Raw genomic sequence first — 26430 nt, forward strand, 5'->3', positions numbered from 1 at the left:
CTGAACTGTATTGAGTGAAATAGTGGTTGTGTTGACCTGCAGACGAGACCAGCAATGAACAGCATGATTGACAGCACATCCAGAATGTTCCACAGATCCCTGATATACATCTTTGCTTTTCTCCGAAAGCCGGACCCGTCGAAGTCATGATAGAGCTGTGGAGTGTCAGAGTGAGAAAATATCATTATAACGTTTCACTGCATTTCACTGAAGACTGGAGTAATGATGCTGAAAATTCTGCTTTATATTTTAAATTGTAATAATATTTCACAACAACATTAAACAATCTTAATTATTCCAAACTCTTGAAGTATGGTAGTGTGTATGTCTGAAGAGTGTGTGTGTGTGTGTGTCTCACCTGTCTAACCTCCTCACACACCAGCGAAGTGAGCCACACATAGAGCAGAAGTTCTCTCCATGACGGAAAGGGCTGAAAGTCGATCATGAGCACCACAGCAAAGAGCCACAGGAAACCAAAATACGAAGCGATGTTCCAGTAAAACTTCACTTGAGGGGACATGAGCAGACTCATCAGACGTGACGAACAGTCCAGAGGCTTCAGCTCAGACTTTGACGGGCCACTGAGACAGAAAAATAATCCTTCATTATTCAGAGCGAGAGTGTTTTAGTATGTTTCTAGATTTGATACAATCATTTAGATTCAATTATTTATAATAATAATAATAATGGTATAATATATATTATATCATAATAATATATTTATGTAAAATTCATAATGATAATTGTTCTTTAATAGTTTATATTTTTATTACTGTGTCAAAAATTAGAAAAAAAAGCATTAAAAACTGGTTCTGCATATTGGTTATGTAATAATAATAATAATATCTTTATGTAATATTAATAATGAATAATTGTTTGCTAATAGTCTAAAGATGGTTTATTATCATGTCAAAAAATAGAAATAAAATAATTAAAAACTGGTTCTGCATATTGGTTATGTAATAATAATAATAATAATAATATATTTTTGTAATATTAATAATGAATAATTGTTTGTTAATAGTCTAAAGATGATTTGTTATCATGTCAAAAAACAGAAATAAAATAATTAAATCCAGTTCTGCATATTGGTTATGTAATAATAATAATAAGAATAATATATTTATGAAATATTCATAATGAATAATTGTTCATTGTTCATTATTGTTTAAAAAAATGATTAAAAACCAGTTCTGCATATTGGTTATGTAATAATAATAATAATAATAATAATAATAATAATAATAACAATAATAATATATTTTTGTAATATTAATAATGAATAATTGTTTGTTAATAGTCTAAAGATGATTTGTTATCATGTCAAAAAACAGAAATAAAATAATTAAAAACTAGTTCTGCATATTGGCTATGTAATAATAATAATAATATATTTATTGTAATATAATGTAATATAATATAATAATAATATATTATATATTATATGTAATATTCATAATGAATAATTGTTGTTTAATAGTCTAAAGATTATTCATTATTGTTTAAAAAAATCTATTTTTAAAATTTATTAAAAACCGATTCTGCATATTGGTTATGTAGTAATAATAATAATAATAATAATAATAATAATAATATATTTTTGTAATATTAATAATGAATAAATGTTTGTTAGTCTAAAGATTATTCATTATTGTTTAAAAAAATCATTAAAAACCGATTCTGCATATTGGTTATGTAGTAATAATAATAATAATAATAATAATAATAATAATAATAATAATAATATATTTTTGTAATATTCATAATGAATAATTGTTCCTTAATAATCTAAAGTTTATTCATTATTGTTTAAAAAATGATTAAAAACCAGTTCTGCATATTGGTTATGTAATAATAATAATAATAATAATAATATATTTATGAAATATTCATAATGAATAATTGTTCCTTAATAATCTAAAGATTATTCATTATTTTTTTAAAAAAAAATGATTAAAAACCAGTTCTGCATATTGGCTATGTAATAATAATAATAATATATTACATTGTAATATAATGTAATATAATATAATAATAATATATTATATATTATATGTAATATTCAAAATGAATAATTGTTGTTTAATAGTCTAAAGATTATTCATTATTGTTTAAAAAAATCATTTAAAACCAATTCTGGATATTGGTTATGTAATAATAATAATAATAATAATAATAATATATTTTTGTAATATTAATAATGAATAATTGTTTGTTAATAGTTTATATTTTTATTACAGTGTCAAAAATTTGAAATAAAATCATTAAAAACTGGTTCTGCATATTGGTTATGTAATAATAATAATATCTTTATGTATTATTCATAATGAATTTTTTTTTTAATAGTCTAAAGATGATTTATTATCATGTCAGAAAAAATAAATAAATTAAAAAATGGTTCTGCATATTGGTTATGTAATAATAATAATAAATGTATGTAATATTCATAATGAATAATTGTTCTTTAATAGTCTGAAGATTATTCATTATTGTTTAAAAAAATCATTAAACACCAGTTCTGCATATTGGTTATGTAATAATAATAATAATAACAATAATATATTTTTGTAATATTAATAATGAATAATTGTTTGTTAATAGTCTAAAGATGATTTATTACACAACTAAGATCATTTTCAAAATGGTTATGAATATTGGTTATTGAACACTTAAACATTATTAAACATAAAATATAAGTTGTATGATGCTAACATTAGTTTAATGCAGTAATTTACTCCTGAATCTTTGCAGTGTGAATGTGTTCTGTGTGTCTGTAACTCAACTAACCGAAAATGACGTTTGATTTTGGCATCTGAGATTCCAGCAAAGACTGAATCCATCGCCAGCTTCTGCTGCTCCGTCCTCTCGGCCTGTCTCTGGATGTCTTCATCACGTCTGCCATTAAAGGAGGATAAGTAAATTATGGGATAATGAATTTTTGGGTAAACTATTCCTTCTTCGGTCATTTCCGACCGAAGAATTTTGCGTTTTGAATTTTTAAAAATCACTGCTTCATCGGAACGTTACGAAACTTGGCGGCTTTTGTGGCATTTGGGGTGTGAACACACAAAAAAATTGACGACATGATTCGAGCATGCTAAGTGGTCGTGAAAAAAATAGTAACACTGGTGTTCTTCGGTCAAAAATGACCGGTCCATAGAGAATGAATGGGAAATTTACAAAAAAAAAAATTTTTCATGAATTTTTGTCTGTACAATCTACAAATCGGCCACGATTTTGAAAAAAAGTACACAGCAGTAAAGGGGTGACACTCTAGAACATCAAGAGTGTGATTTAGACACACCCACTCACACACAAGCGCACACACACACACTTACACACACACACACACCCTATAGACCACTGTCTGTAACACAGAGAAAAGTTTTAATAATATGTGAAATCTATTCAATAATTCAGTTATAATGCAGGAAAAGCTCACAGAATTGAAGAAGTGACACTCTAAAACATCAAAAGTGTGATTTAGACACACCCACTCACACACAAGCACACACACACACACTTACACACACACTTACACACACACACACCCCCTATAGACCACTGTCTGTAACACAGAGAAAAGTTTTAATAATATGTGAAATCTATTAAATAATTCAGTTATAATGCAGGAAAAGCTCACAGCATTGAAGAAGTGACACTCTAAAACATCAAGAGTGGAATAAACACACCCACTCTCATGCACACACACACACACACACACATGATATTCCTTTGGTACAATATAAAATAATAAAAAAATCTTAATTTTGAATATTTAAAAAACTGTAGCTTCATCAAAATGGGTTGAAACTTGGTGACTTTTATGTCAATTGGTGTGCGAACACAGAAAAAAAAAATAAGGGCATGATTGGAAAAGTCTAAGTGGTCGTAAAAAATGACCGACCATAGGAAATCAATAGGAAATTGCCAAAAACACAAAAATTCAAAGAATTTTGGTGTGTACAATCTACAAATCGGCCACAATTCTGAAAAAAAGTACACAGCTGTAAAGGGATGACACTTTAAAACATCAAGAGTGTGATTTAGACACACCCACTCACACACAAGCGCACACACACACACACTTACACACATCATACCCACTATACACAGACACACATGAAATGTGCAAATAGAAATACAGGCTTGTTCCTTTCCATGGTTCTGAGAATTTTTTATTTTATTTTTTGCACGTGGCATTTTTTTATGAATTCTAAATAAAAAAATGGGTAACAAAATGCTTCTTTGTGTTCTCTTTCTAACACAATGTTTAGGTTTGACTGTAATCATAAATCAAACACTAACACTTTGATTCAATATTTCTTACAAAAATATATCTAAAACTTGATAAGAAATAGTCTTTGAGATTGTCTTAATATATATTTATATCCTTAACCTAAAAAAATGAGGAAAATATGTCCAGGGATTCACTTGGGATTCACATTTCTTTCAGTACAGCTCTATGAAGACATCTAGTGTTCACAGGGCATTAATGCACATAAATGCTATATGCTGCCAGCAGGGGGCGCTAAAAAAATGTAAAAAAAAATAATTAAAAAAGCCAAGACCCTGAAATAAACTAAAATACAGCAGTATTTAAAAAATAGTGAAAAAATATTAGGAAAAATAATTTTTGTATTATTTTCAATGGGAAAAATTGATCATAATTATTGCATAAATATAAATTAATATCATGAAATTCTCTCAAAATACAAAATAAAAAAGTAAAAATATTATTGAACAAAAATAAATTACATTGGTTTTGCTGAGGGATAAAAAAATTAAATTTTAGGGCTCCGGTCACTTTTGACCGCGAAGAACACCAGTGTGATTCCTGAATGTGGAGCACCTGAGGGTTAAAGGTTAAAACACCTCATTAATAGTCATCAAAAGTCATTGTTTGTGGTAAAAGTGTTATTTGCATTGCAGTTATTGAGAGTGCAATGCTGCCATCTGATGGTGTGTGCATGTAATGACTCAGACATGATTTCAGACCTGACAGCACAAAAGGTTTGAGTTCCCCTTTTAACTTGATTCTTTAAATCATACAAAAATCAATTTTTTTACCTGAAGGACAGGAAGCCGGTGTATATCAGAGGAAAGAAGATCATGCAGAGAAGAATTTTCCAGTGTGGATTCTCCACCGACAGCTCTCCACACCAGATCTGAGTGAGCAGGGCCTGACGGAGACACTCAATAAGACCTGAGCTATCAGTGCTGAGCCATATAGATACACTGTTAGTTGGTTGAAGGAATAACACCAAAAATAACAGGTAAAGTAACACTTATTGTATTGTTTACCTGAATTACTTACCTACCATTCATTCTCATGTGAGAAACGTAACATTTTAAGCTTAACTAATAGACATGACTGCAAAAAAAGATATATTTGCAATCACAAAAGATATATAAAATAATATATAATAAATATATTATTTATTTATTTTATTTATTTATTAAATATAAAATAATATATAAATATACAAATAATCCCATAAATAAAATAAAACCATTAAAACCACAACATTATTTTATTATAATATAATATTATTATTAATATATTATTAATATTATAATATTACATAAATTATATATATATATATATATATATATATATATATATATATATATATATATATATATCTTTAATATTCTAAAGATGATTTATTATTGTGTCAAAAAATTGGTTATGCATATTGATTAGGTAATAATAAAAATAATTTTCAGCCATTAAATATAGCCATATAAATATAACTCCATAAATAACAAAAACAACGTGTATAAATAAATATAATAATAATAATAATAATAGTTATTATTATTGCAGAAATTATTGTTTTGTTATCAATCCAATATAATAATAATAACAATCTATTTGTAATATTCATAATAAATAACTGTTCTTTAATAATGTAAATATTATGTATTATTCTGTCAAAAATAGAAATAAAAAAAATTATTTTATTAAGTATTAATTGAATACTTAAACATAATAAATAAAATAATCTGTATGATATCAGTCATTAAAATGTACGTTTTATATTATATTTTTTATATTATAAATTATTATTATTACAATTAAAATATTATTATTATTAATAAATTATTATACGGAAGAGGATTAGGGCCAAGTAATAATTAAAAAATAAAACCATCTCGAGATTAAAGTTATTATAATACGAGATTAAACATTAAATTTCGAGAAAAAAAGTCGAAATAAAACGTGGAAAATAAACTCATTAATTTTTGACAATAAAATCGTGCTTTGAGACAAAAACCTGTTAAATTTCAAGAAAAAATAGAAACAAAATGTTGAGAATAAACATTACATTTTGAGAATAAAATCGTGTTTTGGGACAAAAACCTGTTAAATTTCGAGATAAGTCCAAATAAAATGTCGAGAAAAGACATGCATTTGATCAGTGTCATGTTTTGACTTTTTTCTCGAAATTTAATGAGTTTTTGTCTCAAAACAACTTTATTCTCGAAATTGAGTTATTTTGTTCTCGACATTGTATTTAGACTTTTTTTCTCAAAATTTGACGAGTTTAATCTCTCATTATAATGACTCAAGATCTCAAGATGGTTTTATTTTTTTATAATTATTGGCCATATTTCTATTCTGTAATATTGTACGTTTACTATTTTGTATTAAATTATAAAGGTGAAATGTACGAATATGACAGAGGGTTTGTTCACCTGGACTCCAGAGTGAGCGACGAAGCTTTTATCATCGGCCTCTAGAGCGAGCCACAGACAGGTGCTTCTGCCCCACGACGGCGAGATGCGGATCAGCAGTTTCTGCGCTCGCTGCGTGTCCCAGCTGTGACACTCGCTGAAGACACCTGGGACAGGAAGCCACAAACACGCGGTTAAAGATCACAGCTCAGTTCAAAGGATCTGAGTGTTTGTTACGTCATACCGATGGCTTGTTTCTCATAGTGATTGGCGAGTTCTCTCATTTCCTTTGCCTCCTCGCTATCATCCTCGCCGCTCTCCTGCGCCAGCTTCCTCAAGATCTTACTGGCTGCCAGAGCGGCTGCAATACAGTCTCTGCACTACACACACACACACACACACACAAACACACACACACACGTTTGTCATTAACTCTGGGAATCTTCAAACTTCAACTACTGTCATGCTATTTAAATACAGATCAGATATACAATTTATTTATCATATCAGTATTTACCAGCATTTGAATTAATAAATTAATGCAAACTACAACCAATAAAACATAAAACACTATAATTTATATAATGTAGTCAAAATTTTTGAACAGAAGCCTTTATTATATAGAAAATACTTTAAATACAAGATGTACATATCAGGGATTCAAATGAATCAGTGAATTGTTTTTGAAATTGTTTAATTACACGAACTAAAATGAATTGACAATGAAGAACAATATCAATAGTAATAATTATTATATATATTATATATTTTGTTTTAATTGTTCTTTAATAGTCTGAAGATTATGTATTATTGTGTTGAAAAACACAATAATACAATTAAAAACTGGTTGTAGTTGTTTGGTTATTGGACACTTAAAAACATAAAAAATAATCTGTATATACAATAACAAAATATTTCACTATAAATTCCACACAGCTACTGTTTTTTTAACCAGTTTAATTCACTAAAATAAATGGACAATACTTTATATGACAGAGACGCAACAATGTTGATCCATCAGAACCAACACTAAAATAAATGAAAAAAAAAAAAAAAAAAAAAAAAAAAAAATGCCTTATATTAGAAATATAAAAAAAAAAACAACATAAAAAATAAATATAAATAAATATTATTTTATAAATAAAATTAAATAAAATTAATTTAGAAATGTTGCCTTGATTAAAAATGAGAAATGTTGCCTTATGTGCAGTGCTGTTATTGTTAACGAAAACAAAAAAATATTTTCTGTAACTAAACTACACTAAAATAAACAAAAATAAAACAAAACAAAACAATAAATAAATAAATAAAATAAGAAACGTTGCCTTATATTACAAATATTAAAATAAAATAAAATAAAATAAAATAAAATAAAAACCTTGTGTGCAGTGCTGTTATTTCTAACTAAAACAAAAAAAAATATTTGTTTTCGGTAACTAAACTCCACTAAAATAAAATAAATAAAGAAAGAAAAATAAGAAATGTTGCCTTATATTACAAAATATTAGAAATATTTTAAAAATAAATTAAATAAATTAAATAAATGTAGAAATGTTGCCTTGATTAAAAATGAGAAATGTTGCCTTATGTGCAGTGCTGTTATTGTTAATGAAAACAAAACAATATTTTCTGTAACTAAACTACACTAAAATAAACGAAAATAAAACAAACAAAACAATAAATAAATAAATAAAATAAGAAATGTTGCCTTATATTACAAATAAAATAAAATCAAATAAAATGTTTGCCTTGTGTGCAGTGCTGTTATTATTAACTAAAACAAAAAAATATTTGTGTTTTCAGTAACTAAGCTACACTAAAAATAAATAAATAAATAAATAAATAAATAAAAATAAGAAATGTTGCCTTATATTACAAATATTAGAAATATTTTAAAAATAAAATAAAATAATTATTCAATTAAAAAATGTTGCCTTGATTAAAAATTACAAATGAAACACATCGAATAAACAAAAATGAATAAACATGACAAAAGCACATAACAAAATATGAAAATAAAAGCTAATTCAAAATCAATAAATACCATAATAATAACTTTTAATAAATATTCAAAGAGCAGAGTAAAAATTTTACTATTACTCCCGTATATACATTAAATGTATATATTTATACATTTAAAGGCACAATATGTAAGATTTATGGATTAAAATATCCAAAAACCACTAGAACAGTGTTATATATTTTGTTGACTTGTGTACTTACATTATACCAAATGTTTCCAATAATGTTTAAATCCAGAGAAATAAACAACACTGTGTCCGTGCGTCGCCTATCAATGACGTCATACCCTCGATTTCCGGTTTTATTTTGTAAAAAACATGGAAACTACAAAGACGCTTTAATATATTACGTGTTTTAATAGACAAGGGAACAACTTTTTGGATACATTAATCAACAGAAAACTAATCATGTTTCTGACCACTAAATGAAGCAGAAAACAGGTGATATAAAGCGAAGAGATTGTGGGTAATCAGTGCTGTACCTGCTCCCAGCCGATCTCTGCCAGTTCTCTGTTATTCTGAACAACAGCCCACAGGAAGAGATCCCGTCCCGGGTCCCAAACCGTGTCTGCGGTCGGCTCTTCACCCAAACACGTCAGCTCCACCTGCCCTTTGGACGGCACCTGAGAGACGCAGCCATGAATGAATAAAAGAGCTAGCGTGATAATAGTCAAAACCAGAATGAAAGCTTTATGGTTTGATGATTTTATTTACTGATAATTCGCTCAAAGCATGTCAAAAACATGCTCAAAAAAACTAATATTAAATTATATTTTGTATAAAGAAAAGAAGCCTGCTTTAGGATCTTTGAGGTTTTTTGCATTGTGACCATATTTCCATGCCAATTAATATCTCAGTTTCTTATTAAGATTTCAACATCAATATTTTTTATCTTGTTTTACAGAAAAAATAACATCCTTAAACTTACATTTATGTAAGAAACCAGGAAAACGAGGAAAAACAAGTTATAAAAATATATTTTTTGCATTGAAGCAAAAAACATTCTTATTCATTGTGTTGTAAATGTTAAATAAAACTAAAACTATTGTAAATATTAAAAAGTTTGCAAATTTTAAATGTTTCCTTGGCAAATAACTGAAATAAAAATAAATAAAAACTAAAAATATATTTTAAACAACTTTTAAAATGACAAAAACGCAGGTGTTTCAGTGTTATTGTCAACTTAAACTATCAAAAATTGTTTTTCTTAACTGAACCAAAGCTAAAATAAAGTAATATAAAAAAATAAATATATTCTATGAAAAACATACAAAAAACAAAACAGAAAAATCCACAAAATAAGTATAAGTTAAAGTACTAAACTTAGACTAAAATTAAAATGAATGCTAAATATAAATATAAATATAAAACTGACAAAATCACATTAAAACTTAAAATTTAAACTTAAAATGAAAACGTAAAATATAAAAGTATTAATAAACACTATAATATTATATAAATAATATTGTACTTTATTGTGGGGAAAAAAACAATATATTATTTTAATTTATTAGTATTTATACGTCATGGCATTGTTTCCCCTTTTCTTTGTTGCTGAGGTGTTTTTATTTTGTCTTAAACTTGCCGTTAAACGGACGTCATCTTTGGTTGGCTTGTAGCGTGAAGCGACGTATAACGGTTGAGTAAAACTTCCCAGCAGGTGGCGCACTTCTTCAGACACGTGACTCAAGGAAATCCTTCTGCTTCCAGAGGTCGGCGCTTGACCCCTGCGGGTTTTGTCACCCTGGACCCGTTTTGCAAGCTTGCGCCGGAAGAAGCAGGCGGGTAGGTGGGCGTAGAGCTTACAGAGCGTCTCCTCGTGTTCCAGAAACTTCCGCACACACACTCCGTTCTCCAGCAACAGCCGCACAAACTCAGGTTTGTCGCCCACCAGCGCAGAAAACATGGCCGGATGCAGATCACAGGACTGAGATGGGACAGACATCAACAAACTGATTTATATTTTTTTGTTATCTCTCTGTAATTCTCATAGCTTTATGCGTGATTTTTACCCACCGTCCACTGGCTCTCCTCGGTGAAGATCTCACTCTCTGCGATGTCGACCCGGTTCCAGGCCACGGCGAGCTCCAGCTGTCTCTCCCAGGACTGTCGGCCAGCATGTTCATCACTTCTGGAGGCTGAGGAGCAATAACACGAGTCTTTATCCAGTAGAGGTTTAACAATTCTTACCAGTTTGTCTTTTGTATTTCTTCTCCTGAACGAGGAGGGGGACAATGTCCTCAAGTCCTCGACCCTGTCAATTCTAAGTCACGTCTTTAGTTTTATAAACTAAATAAACTAACTGCAGGACAGTGCTGTTATTGTTAACTAAAACAATTAAAAATTGTTTCGGTAACTGAAATAAAATAAAATAAAATAAAATAAAATAAAATAAAATAAAATAAAATAAAATAAAATAAAATAAAAGAAATGGAAATGGAAAATAGAAATGTTGCCTTATATTACAAATATTAGAAATATTAAAAATAAAATAAAATAAAATGTTTGCCTTGTGTGCAGTGCTGTTATTGTTAAATAAAACAAAATTTTTTTTAAAAAAAATATTTTCAGTAACTAAACTACACTAAAATAAACAAAAATAAAACAAAACAAAAAATAAATAAAATAAAATAAGAAATGTTGCTTTATATTACAAATATTATAAATATGTAAACAATAAAATAAAATAAAATAAAATAAAATAAAATAAAATAAAATAAAATAAAATAAAATAAAATAAAATAAAATAAAATTAAATTAAATTAAATTAAATTAAATTAAATTAAATTAAATGTTTGCCTTATGTGCAGTGCTGTTATTGTTAACTAAAACAAAAATTATTTAAAAATGTTTTCGGTAACTAAACTACACTAAAATAAACAAAAATAAAACAAAACAAAAAATAAATAAAAATATAGCTGCGAGCAGCGATGGCGGGCCAAGCCCGGTGGCACGCACCCGGTGGCTTCAGGGCAACTGTGCACAGCGGGCAATAGGCATTTAAAACGGTTAAACATCAAAGGACTATGTCAAATTCGCTCCACATTTACTGCACTACAAGGTGCTGCTATAGAGCCCCTCCTCCCTGCCCATTTTCAAAGTATTACATGTGCCAAGTTTTAACATTATTCTGATGAATTTTGAAGCAAATCAGGTAAAAATAAGAGGGTGATCTCAATGTATGCTAAAAGTGACACATTTTCTGCTTCCAGTTGGTGGCGCTATTACTTTGAATCACAATAGTCACATCCATGTGATCAGCCTTGTACAACGAAGACTAAGCCGAAGTTTCATCAAAATCAATTAATGTATGCAGAAGTTATAACACTTTGTTTCCCTTTTCTTGCCATAAATTCGTTGCCTCGCCACGGCCAAACCGTTTGAGATATCCAAAATCCGTTTGCAATTAAACAACTTCAATGTGTTAGCAACAAGTTAAAAAAGTTTGGTGTAAATTGGATAAACCCTGTAGGAGCAGTAGTATAAAATTCATAGCCTGTTTTTTCAAAAAATTAACATTCAAACCAAAATAGCTGACTTCCTGTTGGTCGGAGCTAATGAATGTAAATTAGAAAATTGTCCGGCTTGATGAGAACAATATGTGTACCGAGTTTGGTGATTGTAGGAAAAACTAACCCCCCACTTTTGTCAAAAGGTGGCGCTACTGAGCCCCTCCACCACGCCCATTTCTATGGCTTTGTCCATGTCTACTGGTTGACATATTGATGTGTGTGTCGAGTTTCATGCAATTTGAAGCATGTTAAGAGCCTCAAAAACACTCAAGAATATTATTACAGTTTGACCTGTTGCCATGGCAACATATTTCAAATATCAAAATCCTGTCATAGGTCTACATCTGCTGTGTATTGACATTACACTGATGAAGTTTGAAGCAAATCAGGTAAAAATAAGAGGGTGATCTCAAAACATTTCAAAAAGTGATACACTTCCTGCTGCCAGTTGGTGGCGCTATAACTTTGACTCACAATAGTCACATCCATGTGATCAGACTCCTATAACGAACACACTCGTGAAGTTTCATAAAGATCAATATATGTATGCAGACGTTATAACACATTTCCTGTTTCCTTTTTCTCGCCATAAATTCGTTGCCTCGCCACGGCCAAACCGTTCGAGATATCAAAAAATCCCCTGGCAATTTTTAATCATCAGTGTCTTGACTTCATGCTGACCGAGTTTGGTGGCGATCGGATTAATCGTCTAGGAGGAGTATATCAAATTCCAGAGCATGCGTTTTTCAAACAACCCTTAATAGCTGACTTCCTGTTGGCGTGGTGTTTAACTTAGAGCACGAAAGTTGTTCGGCCCGATGAGGTCTATATGTGTACTGAGTTTCATACTAATACGTGCAAGCGTGTTTAATATATGGACCAAATTTTCAGACTTTTTTCAAGGGGCGCTGTCGAGCCCCCCTGCCACGCCCGGGTACCAGCCTCTCCGGCGTCCTAATGGCCGCGGATTCCAATGTGTGTGCCAATTTTTCAAGAGTTTTTGAGCATGTTAAGGCCCCCAAAAAGCCCCGGAAGACGGAAAAAAAATAAAAAAAAAAAAAAAAAAAAAAATAATAATAATCCTTAGAAGAACAAGAGGGCCCTGCGCGAATTTTCGCTTGGGCCCTAATAAAATAAGAAATGTTGCTTTATATTACAAATATTATAAATATTTTAAAAAATAAATAAAATAAAATAAAATAAAATGTTTGCCAATTTTTTTTTTTTTTATGTAACTAAACTACACTAAAATAAACAAAAATAAAACAAAACAAAAATAAATAAAATAAAATAAGAAATGTTGCAGTGCTGTTATTGTTAACTAAAACAAAAATTATTTAAAAATGTTTTCGGTAACTAAACTACACTAAAATAAACAAAAATAAATAAATAAAATAAAAAAAGAAATGTTGCTTTATATTACAAATATTATAAATATTTTAAAAAATAAATAAAATAAAATTAAATGTTTGCCTTATGTGCAGTGCTGTTATTGTTAACTAAAACAAAAATTATTTAAAATGTTTTAACTGAAATAAAATATGAAATGTTGCTTTATATTACAAATTTTATAAATAAAATAAAATAAAATAAAATAAAATAAAATGTTTGCCTTATGTGAGGAGTTGTTATTGTTAACTAAAACAAAAAAATATTTAAAAATGTTTTCTGTAACTAAACTACACTAAAATAATCAAAAATTAAACAAAACAAAAAATAAATAAAATAAGAAATGTTTTCGGTAACTAAAACAAAACAAAACAAAACAAAAAAACAAAATAAAATAAAAATTAGAAATGTTCCTTTATATTAGAAATATTTTTAAAAAACGAATAAACATGACAAAGGCAAATAACAAAATTACTAAAACTAAAATAAAAGCTAATTTTAAAAAAAATACTATAATAATAGTAGTAGTATATAAATAAAAACTAAAATAACTGCTGCAGGACTATCATTTAATTTTAGGGTAGTCACACTCATCTAAAAGAAAGTATATGAGGCTTTACTTGAATAAAAAGATCATTTTATGTGTCTGTTTCATACAAAAATAAACACTTTATATGGTATCCTCTAATTTCGCACAGGGCGGACAGTTCAAAACAGCTCAACAACCCCTGGTCACCTTTTACTTTTACAGCATGGAGAAAACATCTAACATCTCCTTTTGTGTTCCACTGAAGAACTGTGTTGGTCACGAGCATCTGATTCAAAGACAAGTTAATTGTGTCTATAAGCAAACATGTGAGCACTGTGCATGTGAGTGCACTTATTATTCAATATTTAATAGAGCTACACACACAAAAAAATCCCTTTACCATTTAAGATATGCATCATCCATCAATATAGTCTAACATAAACGCTAATAGCTTCCGCAATCAGAGATGCTTCCAGGCTCTCAAGGGTAAGGGTGAGATAATGTGCTCAAGACAGTCTGAGCTAAACAATACAAACCCCTTGTGATATTTCTCCAGGAATGTGATTCATTCTTTCTAGAAACCATCAAGCCAAAGCATTAAACAACTTAAAAACTCTTAAGTCATTTGAGAAAACATAAAGAATAATGTTGATAGGCTCTCGATCACTGTCAAGATTACAGCTAAAGATCCACTCCCAACAGTGAGCCGCCGTTAGTTATCCAACCATTAGCAGCATGATCCAATTACCCTCTGCCTGGAAATGTGAATTTAAGTCTTCAGTTTCCAGATTAAGAAATGGAGGGATGTGAGCATGTGGCATCTGAAAGTGATCATACCTTTCAGCAGAGCCTGTAGAATGGCGACGTCAACATCATAGTTTTTATCCTCGTCAATACGAAACACAGTCAGCAAATGAGGCATCCGGATAATGTCCTGAATCTAAAAGGCCAAAATAAATACATCTTCTAGATCACTTATATTTTATATACAACATATATATATATATATATATATATACACAGAATCTATATATAGTTTCTGATTGTCAATAATTATTAATAAAAATTGAAATTCCGATTCACGGTCCCTAAGGGCCGCCAAAACGTTCAAAGTGAGCATGACTATAACTCGTGAACGGAATGAGATATTTTCACCAAACTTGGCACACCTATGTAAGAGCTCATTCTGTGGTCATGTGAAAAAGGACAAGGTGACTGGCCACTTGGTGGCGCTATAACAGGAAAAAAACATGAAAATGGCTATAACTACTTCACCATTAGCCTGATCAACTTGAAAATTGGCATACAGTGTCTTCGTCCAAGGGGCCGCGACTGTCTATAAGGACGTCGATGCATCTTGAAAAACACGTCTGCCGTCGGCAACTGAAATTTGAGTTGCTATCAGACAAAATTAACGAAGGCCGATCGCAACGAAACTCGCTGGGCCTGTGAGAAATTCAAAAGAAATCGGCCACCGGGGGGCGCCTTCGCATTTTTCACATGCGTAAAGGATCATGTATTGGGCGATTTTTCGCGCACACCCACGACATTTGTACCACATGGTAGAACTCCTCATTCTGAGCAACTTTGCTTCTAGGACCGCCGCTGTCTATTGAATCGTTCGTTAAATATTGTTTTTTATTTAACTTATTGTTAATTATTTCAAAAAACAACTTTGGCGAACTAGTCCTAGGTTTTTGGCTCAACCTCAATAACTGTTAAAAAGCTTTATAAACCATGTCCTATAGTAAATTGCCTGTATTTGCTGTAAATGGTCTTTTCCATCTATGAATGAGATGGTTACAGGCTTGCTAATTAAAACCTTTATACCTTTTTACACATGTGCTTTAACCCTTTAAGACCTGAAGGCTTTTTTAGAGTTTTTTTTTCTGAGCGACACACACAAAAGTAAAGACTCATAACTCCAAAACTCTAGCAAGGAGAGTCAAAAGGTAGGTATCATTTGATAGAAAACATTTTAAATTTTAAGAAAATATAAATTACATTACATTTGGACATTTTTTTGCTGAGAAACAGCTGATAAAAGACAAAAAATATATATAATTTTTTAAAAATAATTTTTCTTTTTTTTAATTTGACATGGAATAACTCAGGAACACAATAAGATCGCAAAAAAATTCTTTTTTGGTGATGCACTCCTATATGTGAGCTGCATCTGGTTCAAATTTCGTGGTGATAGCATAAAGAATAATTTGAAAAATTGTTGTTCATTTTTTACGCAGCCAGGTGGCGCCAACGGGCTGTAAACTCCGGTTTAGAGGTGCTTCTCAGCAGTCGTTAGGAGTTCTTCATGCATTAAAAAGATGAGATTCTAAGCTTTAAAATGATATCTATTATGTGTTATTCCACGTTGGAAAACGAACATGGATGGGCCCGGGAACATTGGATACACACTGCATCCCGGAGAGATGAGAGACATGTTTTTAGCCAAGTATGTTAAATCATTCCCTGAGTAATATCTTGTGATCAACGCAATATATTATATTGATTTTGGATTCATTTTAATCTTGAGAATCTGCTTTAAATATTGATGTGCAATTTTCTATGATCTGTGCATTTTTTATGAAGTTATGAGCACGTGAAATATACATACTTGTATTTTTGTTGTAAACGCATATTACTCAGACTCATTAGAGGGTGAAAACAACGCAACAGAAGCATGTTGGAGGCTTGATATGAAAGTTTAAAGTCTCTGGTTTTGTATGCAAAAAGAATTTTTGTGCTACCTATATGGATTCAATTTTTATTGGCTTTTAAAGAGAGACACACAAATGGGAGCGCCGACGCTCCATCCGGTCTTAAAGGTCCCGTTCTTCGTGATCCCATGTTTCAAACTTTAGTTAGTGTGTAATGTTGTTGTTAGAGTATAAATAAAATCTGTAAAATTTTAAAGCTCAAAGTTCAATGCCAAGCGAGATATTTTATTTAACAGAAGTCGCCTACATCGAACGGCCAGTTTGGACTACATCCCTCTACTTCCTTCTTTAATGACGTCACTAAAACAGTTTTTTGACTAACCTCCGCCCACAGGAATACACAAGAGTTGCGTTTGTAGAGTGTGTTTGTCGCCATGTCGTCGAAACGCTGTTATTTTCATCCCGCAGTCCAATCACCGGGTCTGATTCCGGCTCAAATTGATAGGGTAAAATTAAAGACATGTTTACAATAACACTGAGCGCGTGCATCTCCACGTTATGGTAAGAGGCGTGACCTTTCCGGGCAAGATGCGCTAAACTGCTGTCGAATCACAACACAGGAACCGCTGGCACAATCAGAACTCGTTACGTATTTCTGAAGGAGGGACTTCATAGAACAAGGAAGTCATCAGCCCGTTTTTATGACAGTGGAAACAGCGGTATACAGATAAGTAAATTATGTGAAAAATACTGTGTTTTTTTACACGCGAAACATGAACACGTTATATTGCACACTATAAACACAATCAAAGCTTCAAAAAAACACGAAAAACGGGACCTTTAAGGGGTTACAAAGCCTTAAAATGCTTGAACCCCGATAATTGCTGCTCGCAGCTATATTTATTAATATAATTATTGCTTTCATATGCAAATCCACTCTGTCTATTTGAAATGCATATGCACACAGGCACTCGTTCATTGAAGTCTGCAAAGTTAAACGTAGACTCGCTTGCTTTCAGGATTGCGAAATGGAAATACTTACATGAATTTGTAACATTTACAGGCTAGTATAAAACCATAAGGTGTACGTTATGCGCTAAAGAAAAACGCATCTAAAATACGATTTAATTTGAAGAGTTTAATATAAAGCACATCTCATGTTTAAAACGACTTGGATTATGCACTTATCCGGCAGCATGTCCTTTGTTATTTTTCAGATGTGTTCGTAACATCAAAGTATATCAATGTAAACAATATTAAAAAATTACGTTCCGCACACAGACAAGTTCTGCACATGCAGTGGTTAACCAAACCGAATATGTACTGTTACACCCCTAATATATATGCTTTTGTCCATTACCTTCTTGGTCCAATCAATGACCTGCAGCTCAGTAAAGTTTTTGTACTCTTGTACAAAAAACCTCTTCAAGAGCTGGCCTATGAGGACCAGAGTGACCTTTGACACCGGCAGGGCCGCCACCTGAGCAATGACGTCCGCCAGGCGTCCAGATCCCTCCAGCACGACACACGGTGTGTTGTTCAGCATTGAATTGTAGATCGTCTGTGAATAAATATGTGAATTTGGATTAATGAAAGAACATTGATGATCTACAAAACTGATGACTTTAAAATCTCACGTTTAGAGTTCCTGGACCACCATCCAAAACCACACAGACCACCGGTATCTTCACGCCACTCTCTGATGGACACAATTTCAACATTGATAATAATCAGAAATGTTTCTTGAGCATCAAATCATCATATTAGAATGATTTCTGAAGGATCATGTGACTGGAGTAATGATGCTGAAAATTCAGCTTTGATCACAGGAATAAATTACATTTTACTAGATATTCACATAGAAAACAGTTCTTTTAAATTGTAATAATATTTCAGAATTTTTACTGTATTTTTGATACCGACTCCAAACTTTTGAACTTATACTAATGGTTGTTGTACTACTGTGCTGTACAATAATGTACTGTAAATCTATATTTGATCTAAATTATATTAAATTATGTGTAATCTTATGAAGCTGCACCTCTGTTTCCCAGTGATTGTTGAGAGATAAGTCTCTCCAGACGGGCCCGCAGCTCAATTTCAACTCCATAATGTCCATGAGTGCCATCATCCACTAGCAGGAAGTGAGTATGATTGATATCGAGACAGGAGAGACGCCCCTGGCCCTGCTCATCCAGAGAGTAGTACGCAGGGAAACAGCCCTAAAAGATAAAGACAACAAGACCTCATAAAACTTTGTTATAAAATCACTATTAGCATCCAGTTGACAGCAACTACTACTACTACTACTTCGTGCGTATTCAACATAGTGAACAATAGGGCTGGGTATTGACACAATTTTCACAATTCAATTTGATTACTATTAACAGGCTTTCGATTTGATTTGATTACGATTTCAATTCGATTTCAATTATTTTGGATGTAGTATCCAAAATAATCCAAAATTCAGTTACAGTACATGGCAAATTTTCTAGAGGAAAAAAATCTCTCAACTAATGCTGTAAAGTCAGTTGGTACTACTATAATAAAGGTTAAATTAACTTATTTATATACAAACACTTAAATTACACTCAATGATGTTTTTATTATAAATAAAGTTTAGAATTACATAATCATATTTCTACTCCAATTCAGGTTTTTTTGAAATATAAACAGTTAAATTGCGGCTGTCATAACTGATTTATTCAAACATGCATTAAATATTGAAGAACATTAAAAATGATAACGAATATGTAACGGTGCATAGCTATATTTATCAGAATGCTGCTTTCTAGAGTTCACTTTTCTAGCTGACTAATGAGTTTATGGTCACTGAATATGTTTTTCTGAGGTAAATGTGACGTTACGTGACATTGTTTACAAGCTGTTTTATTGACATCTTTCCGAGGTTGAAACACTGATTGAGCGATTACACAAGACATGAACATACCTTCAGATGTTCATTCATGTTTATTTCGCGCTGTAACAGGTATTAAAGCAGAGGGGAGGATGTTCACATGCTTCTCTTTAACTGAGATGCTAAAGCGATCTGTCACGCCACATTAAACAGCGCCAAAACGGTATTTATTTTTTGAATCTCATAATAAGATGGAAGTCATTTGAAATGTGAGACTTTGCTTCATATCAAAAGTAACAAAGCACAAAGATTATTGCGATTTATTGGATGGGAGGCGCTACGAATTCTGCTCATTCATCAACTGAAAACAGACTAGACTAATCGATTCTTGGGATTTAAGAATCGATATCAGTTCGTAAAAATGAGAATCGATTAAAATCGAGAAATCAATATTTTTTACCCAGCCCTAGTGAACAACAGAGTGACTAAAAGTGCTCTGTAGAGCAGTTTGTCCATTTAGGGTTGCTGTAGAAACATGTCGGTGCAAAATTATGATAATCTGCGGTGTATGTAGACAGAAATGGTTCATTCTAAGGTAATAAAAACATAACAGTTCATTATGTAAGGTCTTTATACACCACTGAAAACATAGTTATGAATATGATATTGCATTTCTGTCAATAGGTCCTCTCAAATTGTACACATTGCACTTTCAACCAACATCAGAGAACTGTGAACATGCAATGTGTTGTTAAACTATTGAAATATTTAAGCTCATGCTCAAAGGGGTTCAGGGTTTAATCTAAAGTATAAAACTGATCTTGTGTTGTTCATACTGTGTGTATTAAGGTAAGGGGAAATGTCTGACCTCAGGATGGATCAGTGTGTGGCTGTTGTGAATGACTCCCCAGGGTGCCACACCGATGACAACGATCTGTCCCTCCATCGACCCGCTGCTAAGCGTGTAATCTCGCACGGCCATGCCCACGTGCTTCATCACACCTGCGTGTGTGCCTCCTGTCAGGATCCATGCACCTGCCACACATACAGCATTGGAACTGGAGAATTGTAGTTGTCTCAAAACACAAACCATCAAAAACTATCCATTATGACATGTAGGCATTTTCATCTTTATGTACACAATGATAATCTTTTACATTGTAATCCTTTTATTTTTAACAATTGGCATGTTTGTGTGCTGCTGCGCGTCCCTGTGTGTGTAACAAGCACTGTGTGTGTAACAAGCATTACTAATGCACCCTTTAAATAACAAAAAAATACTTTAGACCAGGTTTCAGTTGGTCAATGGCGCAGTCGTTTTCAGTTGCCTCAAAATAGCAACACGCCAACAATGCACCTGAACACACCTCGTTTTCAGACCAGCAATTCACATTTGTAACGAAGGCGGGACTCAGGTAGGGATCCAAATGCAAAGCTTTATTAAACGTGAGCGTGGTCGTACAGGCAGGGTTAAACAGGAACAAACAGGAATAGCAAGGGACAGGCAGAATCATAGTCAGGATACAAACAAGAGGTCGAGACAGGCGGCAGACTGGGATAAACGGTAACAGTCCAAACGGTAACAGGCAGAACAGACAGGGAAACGCTCATAAATGCTACAATAGTAAACAAGTCTTCGCGATCAGGTGGTGTGTGCGTGAGTCCTTTATAGGCCAAGTGATGTGCAAAGCTGTATGTGGCGACAGGTGATTGGTGCAGAGTGTGAGCATGTGACTGGCTGGGGGGATGATGGGAATTGGAGTCCGGGAAGTGACAGGAACTGACGGTGATCGTGACAACATTAAATAACAGTGTCAGTGTTGCCAAGTTCATCAATTTTTAAAAAATAGTTCAATTTAGCTATAAGCAGCTCTACAGAAGGCAATATATGAATTTTAATTGTAAAAATAAATGCATAATCAATTTCTCTCTGGGATAATAAAATGAACTGAACTGAACACATGCACTAATATCTGAGACTGTTTTGACACTCATTCAAGAAGAAATCTATTGGATGTTTAATTTATAATAAATGGGCAAATTAAACAATTAAACCATTAATTTTAACAACAATGCCTGTTCATCTGTCATGCTCTAAAAAACTGGAAAATTACATAATCGTGCCATTTGAATCATGCTCTATATTCCATTATATGTCAAGTCAAATGTATTTGTATCACATGAGTGTACTGTAAGTATGTGGGTAAAGTTGGATATATTTATATATCCAACTTGATATATAGAGCTATGCAATAATATACAGTATAATCAAGCAATTGATATTTTATATATAGTATATATCACTGTACCTGTGGTCTGGGCGACTTTAATGAGGCCCCGACGAAACTTGTCCTTCAGGTGATTCTTAATGTAGAAGTTTTTGGCTCCGCCGGTCACTGAAATCAGTAGGTTCGGCGATCGCAGGTTCCATTGTTCTGTCATCAGCTGGTACAGACTCTCACAGGACGTGTCCGATGACACCCGAACATACTAAACACACACAACATGAGTTAGCATATATAATTCTAGCATAAGATAAAGGTGAATGTATTTAACCTTCTAACTGTGGAGGAGTTTTGATGTGCATTTGGCAGATGCTTTTATTCAAAGTGACTTACACTGCTTTCAAGGTACACATTATATCAGATCATGCATTTCCTGGGAAATTATTGTGCAATATAGCTAAAGAAACAAAATTGATCTTATTGTTGTCAGATGATATTTTTGATATGAAATATTATTGTAAAACAAACCTGACAAAACTGTTTTGGAAATTTCAGTCTTTCTCCATTCAATTTGTACTGGTCCTTCTACTATAATGTGAATTTTATATTTAAAATGTCTTCTTCTGCAATTGTTACCTTAAAGAAATGTTTTTAGTTGATTTAACCAATAAAATTTAATGTTGTTGGTAAAATAATTTAGGTGGGTTCATCAATGATAAGTAATATATTTGACACGAATAAAACCAGCTAATTTAGATTTAATAATTTTTAGGTTACCTTTATATTTGACTTAAAATCTGCTAGTGTATTAATGGTACGTTCACAAGACAATGATGTACACAAAACGGAAAAGTTTCCTTTGCATTTATCGAGTACAGACATCATTGTTCACACGGATCCAAGAAAACGACTAAAAATGGTGTATTATGCTGCCAGGCCAGTAGGTGGCGATATCACAATGTAAAACACTACGCTCCTATAGACTGATGCTGCATCCAAATATGCCTACTTCCCTACTACAGTATAAAGTAGTAATAAGTAAGAGCCGAGTAGTATATCCCGAATTAGTATTCATAAACAATAGGCCAAAAGTACCATGATGACCTACTACTTCTGGCGAGATTCTGAAATGTGCATACGTTGGACACTTTACTATCCCATGAGGCCACAGGAGAGGATTTGTGAATGGCAGTGAAGCAACGCAACTGATGACAATATGGAGAATGCAGTACGTCCGATTTTCATTCATACTATATAGAATGTCGCGTAGTAAGGTTCAAACCAAATGTAGTACCTACTACACAGAATGTGATTTCAGACGCAGCATGAACACCTACTATGCATGTGTATGACAACACTGTCCTCACAAATTCACGTTTTTGTAGTTTACACAGAGACGATAATGGTCTCGTTTTCAAAAACGTGCACTGTTTTAAAAAGTTTGCGTTTTCTGGACCCCAAAACACTGTTGTCGAGTAAATGATATCAAGTTCAAATATCTTACTGTATCTTCTCAAATAAATGTTATCTCAATTTAAAGGGGCTATATCATGAAAATCCTACTTTTTCTGTGTTTAAGTGCTATAATCGGATCCCTGGTGCATCTACCAACCCAGAAAACGTGAAAAAGGACAACCCAGCAAATGTTTTGGCAAGCCTTTCTCTGGAAGCATGTGAAAAAAACAGGAGCAGCAGCCAGCTCATTTGCATTTAAAGGGACACACACAAAAACGGCGTGTTTTTGCTCACACCCAAATAGGGGCAAATTTGACAAGCTATAATAAATGATCTGTGGGAGATTTTGAGCTGAAACTTCACAGACACATTCTGGAGACACCAGAGACTTATATTACATCTTGTGAAAAGGGGCATAATAGGTCCCGTTTAAGGACTTTTATATATTTTAACTGGAAAACATGACAAAAATACTCTTTAAGAATATGATTTTTTGATTTTAAAAAAAAAATTGATTTTATGATAAAAGGTTCTTTAGATTATTTAAATGTTTTCACACCAAGAAAAAAATGGTTCTTTTAAGAACTGATTACTGTAAGGAGAACCAAAAATGCTGCAAAAAACTACTTTTGGAACCTTAACTTTGAAAAGTGTATAATAGAAAGGAGGTCCGTTTGAATCAAGTCGTCATTTTACCTTCCCGGTTTTCTGTCCAATCCCCCCGAAGCTGATATCTCCGAAAGCATCGGTGGGCATCTCTCTGACGTGCCTGTGTTTGTCCCACTGCTCCCCAACATAGTCCTCCGGTTTGATGGCCTCATCGCAGTGCTGGATCTTTGGGTAACCACACTTACAAATCCCCTCCCTGTCAACAGTAATCCATGTTATCCACACATGAGTTACAGCCCAACAACACGCACACCACACATATTGTCCGAATGTTGCTGAACCACACACAGAAGTGAACAGGACTGCATACACATGGCCTTTAGTTTACCGCTTGTCAAGTTGGTTATGACTGACATATCATTATTTATACTTTATGTTTTATACACATTACAATGACATTTAAAAGAATAGCTCACCAATATATACATCAATAGTGCACAAGTCATGATAATTTTAAGCATCATTTTGGAGCTCGACAATAAAAATCACATTCCACTTTTTGAACAATTTTCTAAACCTTTAGACAGAGTATCATATTTGATGCATCAGGCTTTTATGACTCATATAGTATGATAAACTGAGAATATGGATCTTGTACTAATTTTATTCAGAGGCCCAAACTGAACAAAAATATGCAATTTGGTGCAGATGCTGATATTTATACGGCCAAAAGTAAGATGAAATTCGGATAGTTTGTAATGTAAATCAATAAGATCTCTAAAAGCGGATACCAGATACTTACATGGAATGCATATAAATATCAGTTCAGTCGATCAAGCAACGTTATTTATATAACACATTTAAAAACAACAAGCAGAAAAAAAACCCATTGTAGCATAGAAAAAGAACAATAAACCATCTCAGGATATAAGAAAGAATATTTAAAAGCTAGAGAGTAAAAATATGATTTTAAGTGTGATTTAAAGGTGGCAATTGATGGATTAGGACCTATTACAGAAAAAGCACAGTCATGGACCACAATTTCCAGATCTTTTCTGGTAAGAAAATGCTTAACTTTAGCGGTTGATCTTAAATGAAAGAAGCTATTCTTAACAACAGCGCTAATCTAATAAAGAAGAGTGCATAATTACCCCAAGATTCTTTATGTGATCTTCTAAATTTAAGGACAAAGGACCTAAATGTAGTAGATAGAGCTTTAGTGGAAGGGCCAATCATAACCTCGGCTTTATTATATTTTATACTTTATTGTTATACAGCCAAAGCTTGATGTCATTATAGCACTCACAAACACTGTCTAAGGAACATCTCAGCCCCACACATGACATGCAAGAAAAAAAAAAAATTATTTGCACGATTTACTATTTCATTCCCTCGTTTGCTAAATCGTGCACACGGTTTACTAATTCGTTCCCTCGATTTACAAATTGTGCACATGATTTACTATTTTGTTCACTCAGTTTGCGAAATCATGTGCACGGTTTACTAATTAGTTCCCTCGATTTGCTAAACCGTGCACACGATTTACTATTTAGTTCCCTTGATTTACAAATCGTGCACATGATTTACTATTTTGTTCGCTAAATTTGCGAAATCATGCGCACGGTTTACTAATTAGTTCCCTCAATTTGCTAAACCGTGCACACGATTTACTATTTAGTTCCCTTGATTTACAAATCGTGCACATGATTTACTATTTTGTTCGCTAAATTTGCGAAATCATGCGCACGGTTTACTAATTAGTTCCCTCAATTTGCTAAACCGTGCACACGATTTACTATTTAGTTCCCTTGATTTACAAATCGTGCACATGATTTACTATTTTGTTCACTCAGTTTGCGAAATCATGCGCATGGTTTACTAATTCGTTCCCTCAATTTACAAATTGTGCACATGATTTACTATTTAGTTCCCTCGATTTACAAATCGTGCACACAGTTTACTAATTAGTTCCCTCGATTTGCTAAACCGTGCACACGATTTACTATTTAGTTCCCTTGATTTACAAATTGTGCACGATTTACTATTTTGTTCACTCAGTTTGCGAAATCATGCGCACAGTTTACTAATTCGTTCCCTCAATTTACAAATTGTGCACATGATTTACTATTTAGTTCCCTCGATTTACAAATCGTGCACACGGTTTACTAATTTGTTCCCCCGATTTGCTAAACCGTGCACACGATTTACTATTTAGTTCCCTTGATTTACAAATCGTGCACATGATTTACTATTTTGTTCGCTAAATTTGCGAAATCATGCGCACGGTTTACTAATTAGTTCCCTCAATTTGCTAAACCGTGCACACGATTTACTATTTAGTTCCCTTGATTTACAAATCGTGCACATGATTTACTATTTTGTTCGCTAAATTTGCGAAATCATGCGCACGGTTTACTAATTAGTTCCCTCAATTTGCTAAACCGTGCACACGATTTACTATTTAGTTCCCTTGATTTACAAATCGTGCACATGAT

General features: G+C 32.3%; 1 protein-coding gene across 10 annotated transcripts in view; it reads right to left on the bottom strand.

Moving 5' to 3' along the window:
* trpm2 (transient receptor potential cation channel, subfamily M, member 2) overlaps positions 1-26430 on the bottom strand; it is a 60726-nt gene that overhangs the window by 19202 nt on the left and 15094 nt on the right. For all 10 annotated transcript variants that reach the window (XM_048194740.1, XM_048194739.1, XM_048194738.1 and 7 more), the window contains 16 exons: positions 24023-24191; positions 21956-22136; positions 20515-20681; positions 18831-19011; positions 18427-18488; positions 18150-18350; positions 14970-15072; positions 10719-10840; positions 10288-10629; positions 9185-9325; positions 6926-7061; positions 6703-6848; positions 5071-5183; positions 2788-2895; positions 359-581; positions 37-155 (listed from right to left, as the gene is read on the bottom strand). In XM_048194740.1, the coding sequence (XP_048050697.1) occupies positions 37-155; positions 359-581; positions 2788-2895; positions 5071-5183; positions 6703-6848; positions 6926-7061; positions 9185-9325; positions 10288-10629; positions 10719-10840; positions 14970-15072; positions 18150-18350; positions 18427-18488; positions 18831-19011; positions 20515-20681; positions 21956-22136; positions 24023-24191 (2514 nt within the window). The remainder of the gene's footprint in view (positions 1-36; positions 156-358; positions 582-2787; positions 2896-5070; positions 5184-6702; positions 6849-6925; positions 7062-9184; positions 9326-10287; positions 10630-10718; positions 10841-14969; positions 15073-18149; positions 18351-18426; positions 18489-18830; positions 19012-20514; positions 20682-21955; positions 22137-24022; positions 24192-26430) is intronic.

This window comes from Megalobrama amblycephala, linkage group LG6 (assembly GCF_018812025.1).
Source record: "Megalobrama amblycephala isolate DHTTF-2021 linkage group LG6, ASM1881202v1, whole genome shotgun sequence".
In the NCBI taxonomy this organism is placed as follows: Eukaryota; Metazoa; Chordata; class Actinopteri; order Cypriniformes; family Xenocyprididae; genus Megalobrama; species Megalobrama amblycephala.